The 16283-nt window shown below is 37.9% G+C and overlaps 1 protein-coding gene across 1 annotated transcript; it reads left to right on the top strand.

The window, feature by feature from the left end:
- The first annotated feature begins 2608 nt into the window (after window positions 1–2608).
- On the top strand, window positions 2609–16049 carry LOC104524600 (protein-glutamine gamma-glutamyltransferase 6). The gene is made up of 13 exons (XM_010167532.1): window positions 2609–2615; window positions 3510–3683; window positions 3887–4126; window positions 7385–7503; window positions 8270–8398; window positions 8559–8739; window positions 8951–9086; window positions 10682–10785; window positions 10890–11132; window positions 12593–12910; window positions 13874–14037; window positions 14752–14876; window positions 15899–16049. The coding sequence occupies exons 1-13, from the start codon at window positions 2609–2611 to the stop codon at window positions 16047–16049; spliced, it is 2091 nt and encodes a 696-aa protein (XP_010165834.1).
- The last annotated feature ends 234 nt before the right edge of the window (window positions 16050–16283 follow it).

Genomic DNA, 16283 nt, shown 5'->3' with positions numbered 1-16283 from the left:
TTGGATTGCTGGGCCAGGAAACCAGTAAAGTCTGGCAACAAGTGCCTAGGGCCAGCCCTGCTTCCACTGCACAGCACAGGGCACCTGTGACTTGCCATAGGGACTCCTCACTTTTACATGAGCAGACCAAACTCAGATTAGCTATAAACTCCTTTTGTCCTTGTAGCCTGCAAAATTGCTTTAGGAGGGCACTTGCAGCCACCTAGTTTTCCTCTGTCAGTCACATGATGTCAGTATGAGACCATACTGGACATATCATAAGATGAGCTACAGAGAAGCTGTACAAGTAGCCCACAGCAGTACCCTCTCTCTTTCTCCTGATGTTCCTTAAGGCTTGCCAGAGCCAAGAGCTCTCGTCATGTAGACCAAACAGCAGAAGTTCAAGCTCAAGCACAGCCTCGGATTTAGAATGTAGATATACATTTACTGACTGTTTGTTTTTTTTTTTACATCTCATACATGTGAAAACAACCAGACTGCTAAATTTAAGTTAACTGCACCAGCAGAAATAAGAGAAGCTTGTAAATTGGACCTCTACGGGAGTTAAAAGGAAGGCAACACCCTTCCCCCTGCAACACTTGACATGCACATGAAGTTAATGTGTCTAATTAAATGTGTGCGTAGTTGGATACAGACTCACAGAAGGGATTCTGCAATGGTTTTTTGTGGAAGTTATATTGATCTCCTCTTTCTAGTAAAGAGTAGCAACAATACAAGTGTAAGATGTAATATGGTTACCCTGAGGATATGATAGTGCAATATTTGAACAATAAACAAAATTATTAAGTAGATGAATGAAATAAAAGAGTATGTTTTTCTCTGAAATTTACCAAACTGCACTGTAATTTCAAGGCTCTGAAACAAGGGTAAAGGAGGAATAAAATATTTTGAACCATTCTGGATGATGGGTGGGTGGACTTGAGCTAGGAAAAACACCTGCAACAATGTTAAGTCATTAGTCACTTATGAACCATGACTGCTGCATTCCAGAGGGATTAGAAAAGCAGCTGCTGATGCTTTGCTGTGGTGAAGGTGTGGACTGACAGGTGCCAGTTTGGGATGTAGGCCACTCTTGAGAGAGAGGTTCTGGTGGCTTGGTGAATATTGCTGTGGGTGTGTCATACAGAGGTAAAGGAGGTGGTTGCAGCTGAGACAGAAAAAGTGTTCTGAGATTTAATTACTGACGTGAGTTGCAAGGAAGAAGAAAGGAAATAGTCATACTCCAGTGGGAGCAATGTATAATGTCTGAAGCAATCACTGTAAGTACTGAACACCTGAACTTAAGAACTGGTCGATGCGGTTTGTCACTAGGGCTGTGTGTGAAGTTCAGGTAACATCAGAGGCTTGTGGCTCTTATGGTTTCCAAGGAATATGAATTAAAGAAAAGAGAAAAAGACCAGCTAAAGTAGCTCTGAACAGCAATCAAATCTGTTTGAGGCGATTCCTGGAACAAGTTTTGACAGCCTGAACATCGCAGAAACTTCCAAGAGGAGGAAGGACCTCTGACTTACAATGTAAGTGGAGATACACCATACCAGATATATACTGCTGCTAAGCGTGAAAAGTTTTAGTGTTTTTCTTTCAGGATAGGACTAGCATGAATGTCGTACAAGTAAGTACTTGTTTAGTCTCTGTGGTATCAAAACAAAGTTTCTCAAAAAAGGCACAAGACAATTTTTTGAAGAAAAAATTGAAGAAACAGCTGTTGGATCTTAATTTCTGCTTCTTTTTCATATTTTTTTGTTTGTAACTTAAAATTCAGACTAATTTATCTTTAAGCCTTTACTAAATGCTAAAACACGATCAGTGGAGTTGCAGAATCTTAAACAGATAAATATTCCTCCCCACAACAATGTCACTTTATTTCCTGTACACTTTCAAGTAAGTGTACAAAAATAAATATAGCTACAGCTGTGAAGATTGTCAGGCTTAGACTTTGCACTGATACAAACTACTCATGGTTAATAGTTTGGTGGTTCTTTTTGAAATAAAACTTTTACTGAAATAGTAGTATGGAGGTGGCTAACATAACGGGTAAACAGACATTTGTTTCTGGTGGTTGCTTATAATTTCTCATAAGTCAGGGGGCATTGGAGATAATTTGAGACCCAAAAATCCCTCTAAAAACAGCACACAGCTGTTGAGCAAAACCAGAAGTGACATTAACAAATCTGGAAGTTAAGTAATCAGGAAATGCTCCTTTTTCCTTCATACGTCTTTTATTATGTCCCACCACACTGCCCATTTCCTCATCCTTAAAGATAACTTATTCATGGCACACCTATTATCCTTTGTAGGAAGTTCTTCTTGTCCTGGGATTCAAGAGAATGCATTTCCTCTGAGTAAATAATTTTGGTATCTCCTCCCATAATTACACCCACATTGAGTAGGAACATTGGCATTAGACATACATCTATTACAGGAACTAGTTAATTCCTTTGGCAAGTCTACAGGTATTAATAACAACTGCTAAGTACCTCTCCCTTCTCTCAAATTTCAGCTGACAGCACAAAAAGATTGCTGGGCTTTTTCTTTTTATAATTAATGTGACTTGGACATCCTTGAAGAACAAAATAGAAGTTTTACGCAATTCTCATAAGCTGAGGGAATGGCAGGTGAGTTCTGTGTGTCATTTGCTTCCCTTCAGCAGATACTTTATTCAGGACTGTTTCCTTAAGATACATGCCCTGTAGATATCTGCTCAGATTTCTTATCTGAAGGAAATTTTATATTGTAATTGTAATTTGTTCTTGCACTTAATTTGCAAAGTTTTATTGTTGGGGATATCTGGGGGGGAAAAAGGAAAAGAAACTCCCACTGCTTCAAAAAGCACCATCAGAACTCTATCTAAACCTTTGTTTTTTAAATGCTATTTCAGAGATGTTTTATGCTTTGCATTAACAAAAATCAGTGTAATCCATCCTAATGGAACTGTGAGCATGGAACCTATAGACAGGAATTCAAAGATGCATTAAAACTCTACCAAAGGAGAACAGTAATCACAATATCACTGCTTTTTAAAGTTTAAAATGAAGATGATTATTGAACTGGGCATTGCAAAGCAGGGTTCTCTTTTGTTTAATGATGAAACAAACATTTTCAAGTAAGTTTTTAAAATGTTGCTTTGCAGGCAAAGCAGCAGCCTACTGCAGTGTCCCAGATAATCATGCTAAAGGTTCTCTTTTTCAGCCCATCAGTGCTTACTCACGTTACTACTTTGTGGTCTTGGACTACAAAGAAAAAAATCACCTTCCTTGAATTTAATTATGGCGCTTTTATTTTTTTTAGTAAGTTAGATTTTACTTTTACTCCTTCTTCAAAGATTATATAAAAAATGTAGCAAAAATTTCTATTATTGACCACTAGACTTAATCAATTTAATAGAGGGTCTGCTTTTTAGTTGTCCTTCCTCCAGTAAAAGATAACTGCTCCTAGCAACCTCATCATGCCACTTACTAGCAATGACTTCTTTCCATGCTGGCTGCTTTTTCATTTCTTTTGTTTTACAGATCTGACACCAACACATATCAGCTGGCAGCCATCAATAAACGCAAGCACACACCATACTGACAGATATGCCAACACTGAGTTGACTGTGAGGCGAGGACAAGGTTTCACTATTACACTGTACTTCAACAGACCAAAGCAGACTGGGGAGAGCCTAGCATTTGTCACAGAAATAGGTAACACTCCCTTAGATTAACATATATTCTCATAAAACTGTAATCTTTATCTCTTGTAGTTCTCCCCTTATTCTATTTAGGGATGCAATTTTTCTTCATGTATTTTTAATACTTCCCCTCCTCTAATGTGCTCGCTTAAAGTGTGAGGTTATTATTGAAACCACACTCTGGAATGGAAACCACTTACCCCTTCTTTCTGACAGGACCATCCCCCTCAGAATCTCATCATACAAAAGCTGTATTTAACCTCTCTGAGGTGGGGTCAAGCGGCTGGAGTGCTGTCCAAGGACCCACCGAGTCCAGCTATATGAACTTTATAATATCCAGCCCAGCCAATGCTGTCATTGGACGATACAATCTCATCCTCCAGGTAACCTCAGGGAACAAGACCTTCTCCAGATTCCTAGGGCAGTTTGTCTTACTCTTCAACCCTTGGTGCCCAGGTAGGTACTAATGCCTTTGCTCTTGAATGTAACTGACCTATTTGTTTTCATATCTGCACAGTGAGCTTGCTCCCTCAAGCTGTCTCTCTTAGGGTTGCCAGCAGGAGCAATCTCAGCTATCTGTTCAGAGATCTGGTTTTACTGCATTAAAAAGCTACTGCCACACTACCCCCTCCTCCTTTTTTCTTAATGAAATGTGCTATATCGGGATTATATAATAGACTCTTCAGGACAGAGCAGATCACTTATTCTGTACATGAGAGTTGACGGACTTTCATAAGTGCATGTACTTCTCAGAACTTGAAGCAAGCTTATGGTAACATCATTCACTTGCACCTAAATCAAAGCAAGACTGCTCTTGTAGATGTTAACCGCAAAGACAATAGCTCAGCTAGCTTTACAAAAACTGACAGAGGGCTAGTGTGAAGACTAGCATTTCCCGTGTCTTTCATCACAGGTTGAAAAGGGACAATGCAAATTACTAAACTCAGATTTTGCAAATATGCAATAATATAGAAACCTAGGTTAGCTCTAAAATATACCGCTCTAGAGTTAAGGGAGCTCTTAGACAAGTGACTAATCACCTTTAAAAGAAAAGTAACCACAATCATCCACTTTTTTCTTCTGTGACCATAGTTAGTCAAGAGCCATTAACAGATATGTCAAGAGCTAAGATGAAAAAAAGCTGTCAATTAGCTCAGCATGTCTTGTAAGACAGAAATAATTATAGAAATATGTTCAGGACACTCAGACTGTCTCTGCATAGACAGACCTGAGGGAAAAACCTTCCCAGAAGCCCCTGAAAGATCACTTGTGGTGTAACTTCTAATTGCTGGAAACTGCACTGCAGGGACTGAAATATTTGACAGCTCCTGAACTGGAACACCAAAGTAGCAGTGGTACTCCTGAGACCAGACAAATTGTTCTCAGATGAAAACTGAGAAAAATTAAGCTGTGCCATTCCACTTTAAAACTAATAATTTTGCAGAAGAGCCCTCCAGATTTATCAGACGATGCAGTGACCACTGCCAAACAAAAGGGAGTATCCTTAAAGTATGCTGCTAAATAAGCTTCTGTAGAGTGGAATACCTCTCTGATCCTGACAAACAGGAACAGATTCAGTTTGAGGGTATGTTACTGCTACAGTGTCATAGCAGAAGGTAAATAGAACATATATGTCCTCAGCAAAGGATAAATGGCAGATCCGGTCTGTAGATATAGTTCTACATGGGAGGTTATTCATTAAGCTGGAGAAGACAGAAATTAATTCATAAACTGTAATATCAGTAAATAACTACTTAACAGGAAACAGTCAGGACTAGAGAAGAAAGGAAAAGCACTGGGTTGGAGAAAAGCTGCTAGTGGATCCTTAAGTGTCATCTGAAAAAAACACTGTGACCAAATGGTTCATTACTGACTTTGATATGCTGACATTAAGCAGCATTGTCCATACACAGATGGGCAGGGATACCACATAGAAATAACTGACTTCTAAGGCTGACCTTAGAGACTGGAGTAGTTGAGAAAGGATAAGATATAATAGAAAATAAAAGACCATATGTTTAGGGAGAAATAGCAATAATTTCAATGTCAGACTTAACAGCTGGAAATAATGAAGAATATGAAAGTACTTGTTAATCAAAGAATGAGAACCAAAGTGAAATGGCCCTGAAAAAGGCAAATGCAATCTAAATTATTGGTAGGAATAGTGTTATTATTTAAAAAGTCTAAGTATACCTGTTCAAAGGACTGGCTCTAGAACATTATAATTGAAAGCATATAAACCTTATAAAAGAGACTTATTTCAAGTGATTATAGAAGGACCTTTAGATTGCTCAGAATCATAAGCTCATAGGGCTAGAAGGATCTTAGGAAGTTACCTAGTCCCACACCATGCTCTAAGGCAGATGCAGTTTACCACTTAGATCATTCCTGACAGACCTTGAATTTCTTCTTAATGATCAGCCATTAGGGAAGCTCCAGTACTTCCACCGGCCATTCACTCCAACAAAACACTAGCCTTGCCATTAGATTTTTTTTTCCCCTATTAACTAACAAAATCTTTTTTTTTTTTTTTTTTTCTTTGATTTCAGCTTATAAATTCTCATCCTCCATACAATAGACACCAAGAACAGATTTCCTCCCCCCTCCTCTTCACAAGAATTTCTGGAATTTCTTACCACACTCGCCCCATTCCTCACTACCTTTCTTTTTTTCCTACCTTAAATAATTCTGAGCTAATTTGTAAGTTATATTTTCTTCATAAGTTATATTTTCAGGATTGCTGAGTATTCTCAGTGCTCCTACCTCTCTTTCCAACTGGTCCACACCTTGAAGTACAGCACCTGAAACTGCACACAGTTCTTCAGGCCCATGCTGGCCCAAAACCTCAGGAATCAACAATGATGACATTATTTTTTTTAAAAAAAAAAAGTGTGGACAGCCACCACAAAAACAGACTTATATCATGTGATATAATTTTTTAAATAAATTACACATTCTTTTTATTTGCAGGAAGGGAAGGGATGTGAAGTTCCTATAGGAAGGTAAAGAAGTTGACTCAATAAAATGGAAAAGCTAATTTTTATACGTATTTCCTGAAATCCTGAAGCTTTCACAAAATAATTTTAAACATTATGAATTTAAACACAGAGCTAAGCAGATATTGCTACTTAAAGAGTGATCAAAACTACAAACACCTGTGGGAGGCCAAAGCTTTCATAGCAGCTACATACTGCCATAGACTAGGGAAACCAAAGAGAACAATGAAACAATGAAATCGAAGTGAATGGTTGAGCAGGCTATCCTAATAACATTCCTGATAGCACTTTAGGTCCGGCAAGCAGAGATCTTAATTTAGAATCTTAAAACAAGACAAACATGACTGGAAAACAGAAAAATGTCATCTGTGTGAATTTTTTCAAATGCATATTCTACTTTTAACTACCCTGAGAAAGCAGAAAAACCCAGTGAGTTAGCCTGGACTGTTCTTCATCTTCCTCACAGAAATACAACGTACAGACTGGGGACATTTAGATAATACACAAAGGCTATACTAAAATTAGGGAAAAAAGTTAAAATAATATAACATGGATTTCACCACTGCCCTGGCCATATACAAGAGCAGGCATTTTCACTGAACTGTACATATTCAGGGAGCTATAACAGTGCATTTTCCCCTTGCTAAATCAAACATTTTTGAAATGTTGCTAGTATTCTCAGTTTTACGTGTAAAAGCATGTCCAACATGGTTTTCAGGTGATGATGTCTACATGGCTAATGAAAATGAGAGACAAGAATATGTTCTAAATGAAAATGGAATAATCTTTGTGGGCAATGCAAAGTACATCGAAGCAAGAGGATGGTACTATGGACAGGTAAGCTATAAGGAATTAATTTGGGCTGTTATTCTGTCTCCAACAGCATTTTCTCTTATCATTATTTGCCTCTCTAATAGGCATGCCTATTGATATAAAAACTGAACAAACCTGGCTAGCCTCACTTGTGGTTTGCTCACTGTGTGCCTAACAGGACTTTGGTGTGGGAGATGCCTTAGCACAGCACTGCAGCTAGGACTGATTTCCACTTGTACCATGACCTTCCATTGAAGGTCATGGTACAAGTGTGCACCTCATCTGTGACCAAAGCACCCACAGTACAAGTGACAATATACTTGTGTGGCTCCAACCCACCCACTATTTTTGTCATGCAGTTATAATGGGCCAGAACTGACATTAACATAGAACCATAGAATAGTTTGGGTACGAAGGGACCTTTAAAGTTCACTCAGTCCGGCATCCCTGCAGTAAGCAGGGACAGCTTCAACTAGATCAGGTTGCTCAAAGCCCCATACAACCTGACCTGGAATGTTTCCAGAGATATAACTCAAGAGAATCTAATAACTGCAGTCGGGTTAAGCTTGGCAGTTTTAGTTTCACTGCAGTCATCTCTTCTGATGGCAGAAGATACCCTACCAGATTTTTTCTTTGTTTAGTTGTCCCTGTCTTTAGCCAATATTGCACTGTGAACTGCACACTACTGTCTTTGTGTGGGAATATCTTAGAAAGGAGGAACTGCAGTAGAATGTCCTTTATTTCTGTTTGTGAAACTATTTTCTTTAAAAATTATCTTATCTGATCACAGTTTCAAGATCATCTTCTAAATATCTGTCTCACCATGCTCGATCTGAGCCTGTACTATCGTCAGGACCCAGCCATTGATGTATCCCGAAGAGGAGATCCTAAATATGTGGGCCGAGTAATCAGTTCTATGGTAAGAAATGGACAGCTTAATCTGAATTCCACATGCTTAAGCAGAAAGCATTAGTTATACCAATGAGACTCAGCCACCTGCATTTTAAGCAATATAATTAACTAGATATGGTGCATTACACACAATTGATTGTGCATTCTGTCCATTGGCCTATTTTTAGATCAATGGAAATGATAATGATAATGGAGTTCTCCTGGGAAAGTGGCAAGGAAGTTTCCATTCACATGAGAATCCATCCAGATGGGATGGCAGTGTGGTAATCCTCCAGAAATGGCGTCAGGACAACTACAAGCCTGTACAGTATGGCCAGTGCTGGGTTTTTGCAGGCGTGATGTGTACAGGTAAACTTTAAGAATAGAGGACTGTTGTGAAATGAAGGCATTTGTGACCTCAAAACCACAACACAACTAATTCTACAAGAGGACTGCAAATGTTGAAGAATCACAAAATATTTAGACCCTTAACTTTATCTCTCACATATTTGTAATCATTGAACTAAAGCTGTAAATTTTTGTTTGTGTTTAGTTTCTGGGTTTTTAAAATGTTTTTCAGTTCTGAGGTGCCTGGGGATTCCAACTCGTTTGGTTTCAAATTTTAACTCTGCCCATGATGTCGATAGAAACTTGAGCATTGATAAGTACTATGACAGCTCTGGAAAAAGTCTTAATATCAGCAAGGATTCCACATGGTAAATATAATTTTTTGCATCTCACCAATGATTTCTGAGACTTAAAAACAAGAACACTAGTAGTACAAAAGCAACCGAGTGGACAAAATTTAATAAAAATATATAAATTAACACACTAGACATCCACTTGGAAAGAAAACATACTTCATGGTTTTGAGATAACAGTTACTTCAAACAACCAACCCACCCAATTTTCTGCAGTCTCTGACCTCAAACAAGTTGCAAATTTATTTAAAAAGTATGTTACTATTGACTATATACCAGTTCCCAAGGCTCTTCTAATTGTTGACGCCTAGCCAGTCTGTTCCTCATAATGCAGCTGTGTACCTTCCATGCTCTTAACTGGTTTACTGCTGTCTTTAACTTTCTCTCATCACACATACAAACCCTGTGTTTCTCAGCTTGGCCTGCCATCCTCCCCAGGTAGATGGGAGCCTCCCCAAGAAGTTTTCCGGGACTCCCTTAGCTAGAACTTCCCTTTGTAGGAGCTGAAAAAGACAGAACCATCCTAACACTCTCCAGACTTGGTTATTGGATATTGTAGTCCAGTGCTATAAACTGCAAATGATCCATGATCATCAATCAAGCCCCAAAATTTGAGTAGCCAAAGAAACATGATATTCTTTAAATAATACCATTTTATTCTTTAGTTGTCCTCCAGTTTTAAAATCTTTACTCTGCAGCCACTTCACTTTTCAGAAAGTGAACTGACTAGGCCCAAGGGTATATCATATAGCTCAAAGTCTCTGTGCACAATAGGCTTTGCCAAAAGTATTATCTTCACTTAGTCTGCTTCCTTTCACTGATGGTATGTGGTTGAAGGATATGAGAAGTCTTTCACCTCTTAACTTCTTTAGAAGTAGTAGCCTCTTAACAATATTCAGCCAACAAATCTTATTTTCTGGGCCCTCCTGTGACCTACACTTTACCAATCTTTTGTGCTTTCCTTTCCTTTTGGAATTTGTGGAACTCATTACCACTGGATGCTGTTGAAAACAAAGCTATAAAGTTTTTAAACAGGACAAAAGAGATTCGTGGATAATAAGATGACTAACAATCATTAAACCCAGTGGCCTCAATGTAATGACTAATTCAGAGAGTTCCCAATTCTCTGACTGTGAGAAACTGTTGAGCATATCAGGGGAAGTGACATTCTATTCACATGCTGTTCTTATCTCTTTTCTAAACACCTGCTGCTGCACACTACTATAGATGGACTATTGAACTTTATGAGCATTTTATCTGACCCAATATAGCTATTTTAAGTTTCTATTTAAATTAAGTATTTCCCATATTTGAAGGTTACTGAACCCAATCACCAAGTGTTGTCTATAGCCAAGGCTTAAATCTTTCACTTATAGTTCACATTGCTTCCAAAGCAAGCTGCTGACATCTATATTCTCTCCCTACCCACCCTGAGGTCTATACCTCAAAAGCAGGCAGTAAATCTATCCTTTGAAAGAGGTAGTGAGTTGCTGTAACTAGACAGCTTGTGTCACATCCTAGAGAATGTTTAAAAACCAAAATTCCCTACTTCTTTCAAATTAGAAGTTTGTATGACTCTATGCTTTCTAGACATTGTTCTTTGTCTCCAGGGATTATCATGTCTGGAATGAAAGCTGGTTCATTCGCCCAGACCTGGGAACATCATACAATGGATGGCAGGTTTTAGATGCAACTCCACAAGAACAAAGCAAAGGTAACAGTGTAAGTTCTTAGCACGACTTAACATTACTTCTCCAAACTGAGCACAACTAATAAGAGTTTGACTTCCCCCCCCCCCCCCCCCCCCTCATGTTTTAGGATTATTTCAGTGCGGGCCTGCATCTGTCATAGCCATCAAAGAAGGTGATGTAGACTTGGATTATGACACCTTATTTGTGTATACGGAGGTGAATGCTGATTGCAACAGATGGATTGTATACAATGATGGAACTAAGAAAAGAGTTTATTGTGATACTGAAATAATTGGTAGGTTTATCAGCACCAAAGCTGTGGGCAGCAATTCCCGTGTGGATGTCACCTCTAATTACAAATATCCAGAAGGTAAAAGAATTATCACAAGTAATCTCCTTATTATCACAATTATCTCCTATTGAATTCTTGGTGCTAGGAAGCTAGGATGGGAAACTTGTTTTGTTTGAGCATCTCTACCCTTCCTTCAGAAAATATTTCTGACTGTTCTCAGATCACTTTCTTAATACAATGGGTATTGTATTTCTGGATTTGTGTATTTAGTAGTTTGCTTATTAAGACACAATGCAAAATATACTTTAGTCCCTTACACAGAAGGACAAAATGGAATATATACACAAAACAGGGCTATAAAATACATTTTACTACCCAGGGCAGACAAACCTTCAAGCTGTCATACCAAAGGGTCTTAAAACTGAGTTCATCATGTACCACAAATTGTGCATAGGTCTGTATGGAAAGTTACAGATTAATAAGTCTTTTTCCAATGTATTTGGCAGAGGGGCAACAATCAAACCACTAATCCAAAAATCTTAAATTTCAGTCCTCTAACACTAGACATCCATCTCCTACATGACTTCATCCTTAGTCTCTCTCAGCAAGTTCTTTCTTGCTGTGTCCATTCCAACTCCTCATCTTTCCTTTTCAAGATCCCATTACATCCCACTCCCAAGAGGAGTGACTCACTCAGTCTCTCTCTCTCTATCTCTCTGACTATATACATTCATCAAGTTAGGTTCTCTTGTGCTCCTGATCTGATACCCAGCCATCAGCTACTTAGCCATTCAACTGTTATGTATTTGCACTCCCAGTGGATTCAGTCTCCACATTATTAGATTCTGGAAACAAAACTACTAGAAAACAGTAAAGGGACTAAGTGCCTTTCATCTGTACTTAGGAAAAAAAAGCAGCAAAGGTTAAGAACTGCAGAGCTGTATGGTTGCAGGAATATTTCTCTCTTGTCTCAAAACTTGGTACCTATGTCTTTCCATCTTTTTTAAATTTAGGGTTACAGATTTCATATAACAGTTTGCTTAATGTTTGTGTCTCAAAGTCCTAAAATAAACAAAAAAAACAATCCCGACAAAAAAAAAAAAAACAAAACAAAACAAAAAAAACACCAGGAAGATGTATTTCACTTTTTTAAAAGTTTGCCATTCGTAATCAATGGCCATATTTCAAAACTTCACTCCTAAATGTTTTAGTGCAACTATATTTAATACAGAGGCTGGTCATCATCAGAGTAGCAAAATAACACATCACACTAGTGCACATTCTGATCAAAGAAAAAGAAACCTTGCATCCTTAAAAAATATGAATGGATCATATTTCATTTTAGTGACTTATTCACCTTATTACAGTATGTTTATTCTTTCCTGAACAGAGGCCTAGTAAAAATATGGGGAACTTACGGGCATTGCACATTTCTGGGTGATGCAGAGCTGACACCATATATAATTCTAAAAGCCTTTACACAGAGAAAGCACAATGGTAACAAAAGTATGGATGTTACTTGTCTCTCCTTCAACTAGGTTCTTCTGAAGAAAGACGAGTTTATAAAAAGGCCTTGGCCAAAATATTTGGATCAAATATCACAGAAAGACACACAGAATCTCCAGATGAAAGATCCTCAGAGACAACTAGAAACCCTGGGATCTCTGGGAAATTCAAATTGGCTGAACCTCCAGTGTTTGGCAAAGACATTACTTTAATCTTAATTCTCAATAACCTATCTTTTGACCACAAGACCGTGAAGGTGGACATGAGTGCATCAACCATCCTGTACACAAGGAGAGCAGTGGCAGAGATCATGAAGGCAACCACTTCTGTGGATCTTGGTTCTAAACAAGGTAACTTTTAATATCCCTAAGGGTCCAGCATTGCCCTCATCTTAGCCACATGAAGGAAACTGGAAGGAAAAAACGTCAGTATCATATCTGTATCAGCTTTGTTCCATCTCTTAATAGCATTGTTTATGACTACATTTTACAAGGTATTTTTTTCCTCTGAAAACTTTCTCTAGTTCAATCAGGAATTTAAGGTCTCATGAAATGTTATATAGAAGGCTACATTTATATTATAGCTACAGACGCAACACTATATATATGTGTGTGTGTGTTGTGTGCATGTATGTGTGTGTCTGACTGTCTGTGGTGATTATTACATATATAGGAACACATCTTACTCTTTTAACAAATAAAAAAAAAAGTCTGATGTATGCTTTCTGACACTCAAAAGGCAACACTTTAATAGAAATTAACTAGGAGAAAGGTTAAAAGTTACAGTGAAACTCCCTGTCTCTCTTTTGAAGAGTCAAGGCTATTAAAACTATTATAGACATCTTTTTCATCCCCAGGGGCTACAAAGATAAACATTTTTTCCATACATAGCAGAAATATTGTAGGACTACATCAACAACTGATTAGGTCACTTGAAAAGGATGTGTGAAACTTGACCCAAACTTTCTTCTTGACTGAAGTAAAACAAATAGGATATAAGGAATAGATAAAAGTGGTTATACCTCTAACTATAAGAAGTACAAAGGGACAGGAATCCAGTGAAATGCAAATGAGTAGATTCCTACAGTTTCAGGCCAAAATCCTCCATTCAAAACTGTAAGGGTCAAATGAGTTAAAACAGAAAAGGATCACCAGAAGAGGGAAAGATACTACCAGTCCCACATGAAAGAAATATAAATAGACTCCAGCTGTCTTCTGTTCTCTTCAATAATTTCAAAAACCCTCACAATAACTCTCTTTTATTTATCATTCTTTGAGAATGTAATGGTCCCTAAATATATGTCTGAATTCCAGGGAAACATATCCGGGTGAAGATCCCTTATTCTTATTATGGAAAATATCTGACTACTGACAAAAGGATCCAAGTTACTGCTTTGTGTGAAGTCATGCACATGCATGGGGTAAAGCTGCTTGTGGAGAAGACAATAATTTTAGAGGATACAAACATTATCATTAAGGTAAACAATTCTCTCCCTGATGTCCTGAATAGACAGAAAGAACTAAAGAGTCTTTCTGCAGCTCACATCTCAACATGAGAATTTGGGGATAAACACATTAATTTAGGCTGCAATTTCAGATGTTGCTCTAAAATTCTGCCTGCTTAAATTGAGAAAGTAAGCATGCAAGAGACCAATTTTGAATCTTTCCCTGAATCTGTGCCCTGTTCTTCAGAATAGCTCTATTACTTTCCCAGTCACATGCCACTGCTTTGTGTTCACAGAACTTGTTTTCATTTCATCTGTATTCTAGTTATTGGCAAGTGCTTGTGTTGCCCTTAAACAACTCTGCCTACTCCCAAAATACAGTCTTAAACCTTTAATTCTGATCTGTTAGGGCCAGTTAATATTGTTTGAATACTTTAAACCTACTCAGTCACGTGCCAAAAAAAAAAAAAAGCCACTCAGCAACTCAAAGATTAATGAGATGTGTCTGTATATGCACGGCTCTATTTCACTGAAATTGCATACAGCTTGACAGCACTATTTAACTAATAACAAATCGAGTTTTAAATATTAGAAAAGGCATACCAACTGTCAGTTAAATTTCACTGCTCCAACCAATATCTCATTCATCATCAAATGTGAGGCATGTTCTGCTTACAGTTTGTCTGAAGTCTGACTCCAGAAAAATGTAAAACAGTGAATGATCAGAAATGTGTCTCTGTCATTTAGATTCCTCATCGGGTTGTAGTGAACAAAGCCGTAACTCTAGAGATCTCATATGCCAATCCCCTCCCTGAACCTGTGAACCGCTGTGTACTACTAGTGACTTTGATGAATCAACAAGTCAAGATACAGTAAGTGAAAGCTGTAGCATTTACATGTCTAGTTTCTCAATAAGAGAAAATAATGGTTTGTCTTTTTCATATTTTACATTTTTGAAAATAAAAATTACACCAAAAATAGAGATACTACGATTTCTCAATCACATATTATTATTTTTTTTCCACACAGGAACTTCTTTAACAGCTAAAAACTGCTAATATTCTTCCTTCCTGGGAAAGCAAATGGGCATGTCAAATTCTTTTCTCTCTCTGGTATTTCTTCTACAGTTTGGCTTTGTATATCTATTTTTATATACAGTACCCCAACACTACAAAAATAAGTCTGAGCTAAAGAAAACAAATAAGACACTGCCATAGCTCCCCTTGTTTCAGCCCAAACAAGAAGCTGCTCTGTTCTCCTTTAAAGTAGGAGAAAATCATGCCTTTTTAAAACACAGAGCAAGACGTTTTTTTTCCTCTGGACTCTGCTGCTTTTTTTTAACTCGGTGTTCAGTAGTTCACATTTCCTAAAGCTTGTTTTACTATAAATCAGCCTGACTTGCTGTGGGTCTGGGAATATTTACCAATAATAATCCATAAAGATATGGAAAACATTATTCTAGCAAAACACTAAGCCAATTGAAGCCAAAAGGAGACACAAAACCAAGCACCTTGGCCATTAGAATTGTATTCTTGTCAAAATGGATACGAGCCAAGCAGGCACTGGACAGAGCGCTGACCTTTGACAGTTTTCCTGTTCTGAGTTTGTGTTGACTATCCAAACTTGTACCCAGCTATAACATGGAAGCAAGATGTAGCACTCGTTGCCATTAGTCTATTCAAGAATAAATGAAGACGGTACTATCTTTTCTCATTTCTTATTCCACACTAAGCATCAAACCTTAAGTAATTCTGCAAAACCAAGGTTGGGTCTCAAGTAACTATTGGTACTGTAGCTATCATGCAGTTCTGCTCCTTGAGAATCTCAAGGAAAGACAATGCAACCCTGAATTAATTGATTTTTAATGGTGGTTTGTTTTGTTTTGTTTTTTCAGTCTGGCACAACTGGCACCGAGGGAGAGATCAAAAATTTATTTTGAATTCACACCTCGCAGGACTGGGCCCTTACAGCTGCAAGCAGACTTCTCTTGTGACAAGTTTTCGCACGTTAAGGGCTTTGTAACCATTGCAGTAGCACCTGCATAACATAATGGAATCAATTTCCCATCTCAGCGTTAACATGGCAAGCCATTCTCCTCTGTACAGGGATAGTGATGACAGCAAGAAACTTCCCACAAAAGCTGGTGACATGCTACATTGTAATAGAATCAAGTCTCCTGCTTTCATAGTGCTTAATTATTTTGGTCTCTCATTGTATTTCCTTTTTTTTTTTTTTTTGTCCTCTTGTCTAGAAAAATGAAGCCCCTTCCTTGTAGAAAT

This window comes from Antrostomus carolinensis, unplaced genomic scaffold (assembly GCF_000700745.2).
Source record: "Antrostomus carolinensis isolate BGI_N321 unplaced genomic scaffold, ASM70074v2 scaffold6865, whole genome shotgun sequence".
Taxonomy (NCBI): Eukaryota; Metazoa; Chordata; class Aves; order Caprimulgiformes; family Caprimulgidae; genus Antrostomus; species Antrostomus carolinensis.
Note: the sequence above shows the minus strand (reverse complement) of the source record. Positions and strands in the feature narration are given on the sequence as shown.

Coding starts and splice junctions, on each gene's coding strand:
- LOC104524600 (XM_010167532.1), top strand. Junction 11,133..12,592: donor TAATTACAAATATCCAGAAG/GTAAAAGAATTA, acceptor TCCTTCAACTAG/GTTCTTCTGAAGAAAGACGA. Junction 14,038..14,751: donor ATACAAACATTATCATTAAG/GTAAACAATTCT, acceptor TCTGTCATTTAG/ATTCCTCATCGGGTTGTAGT.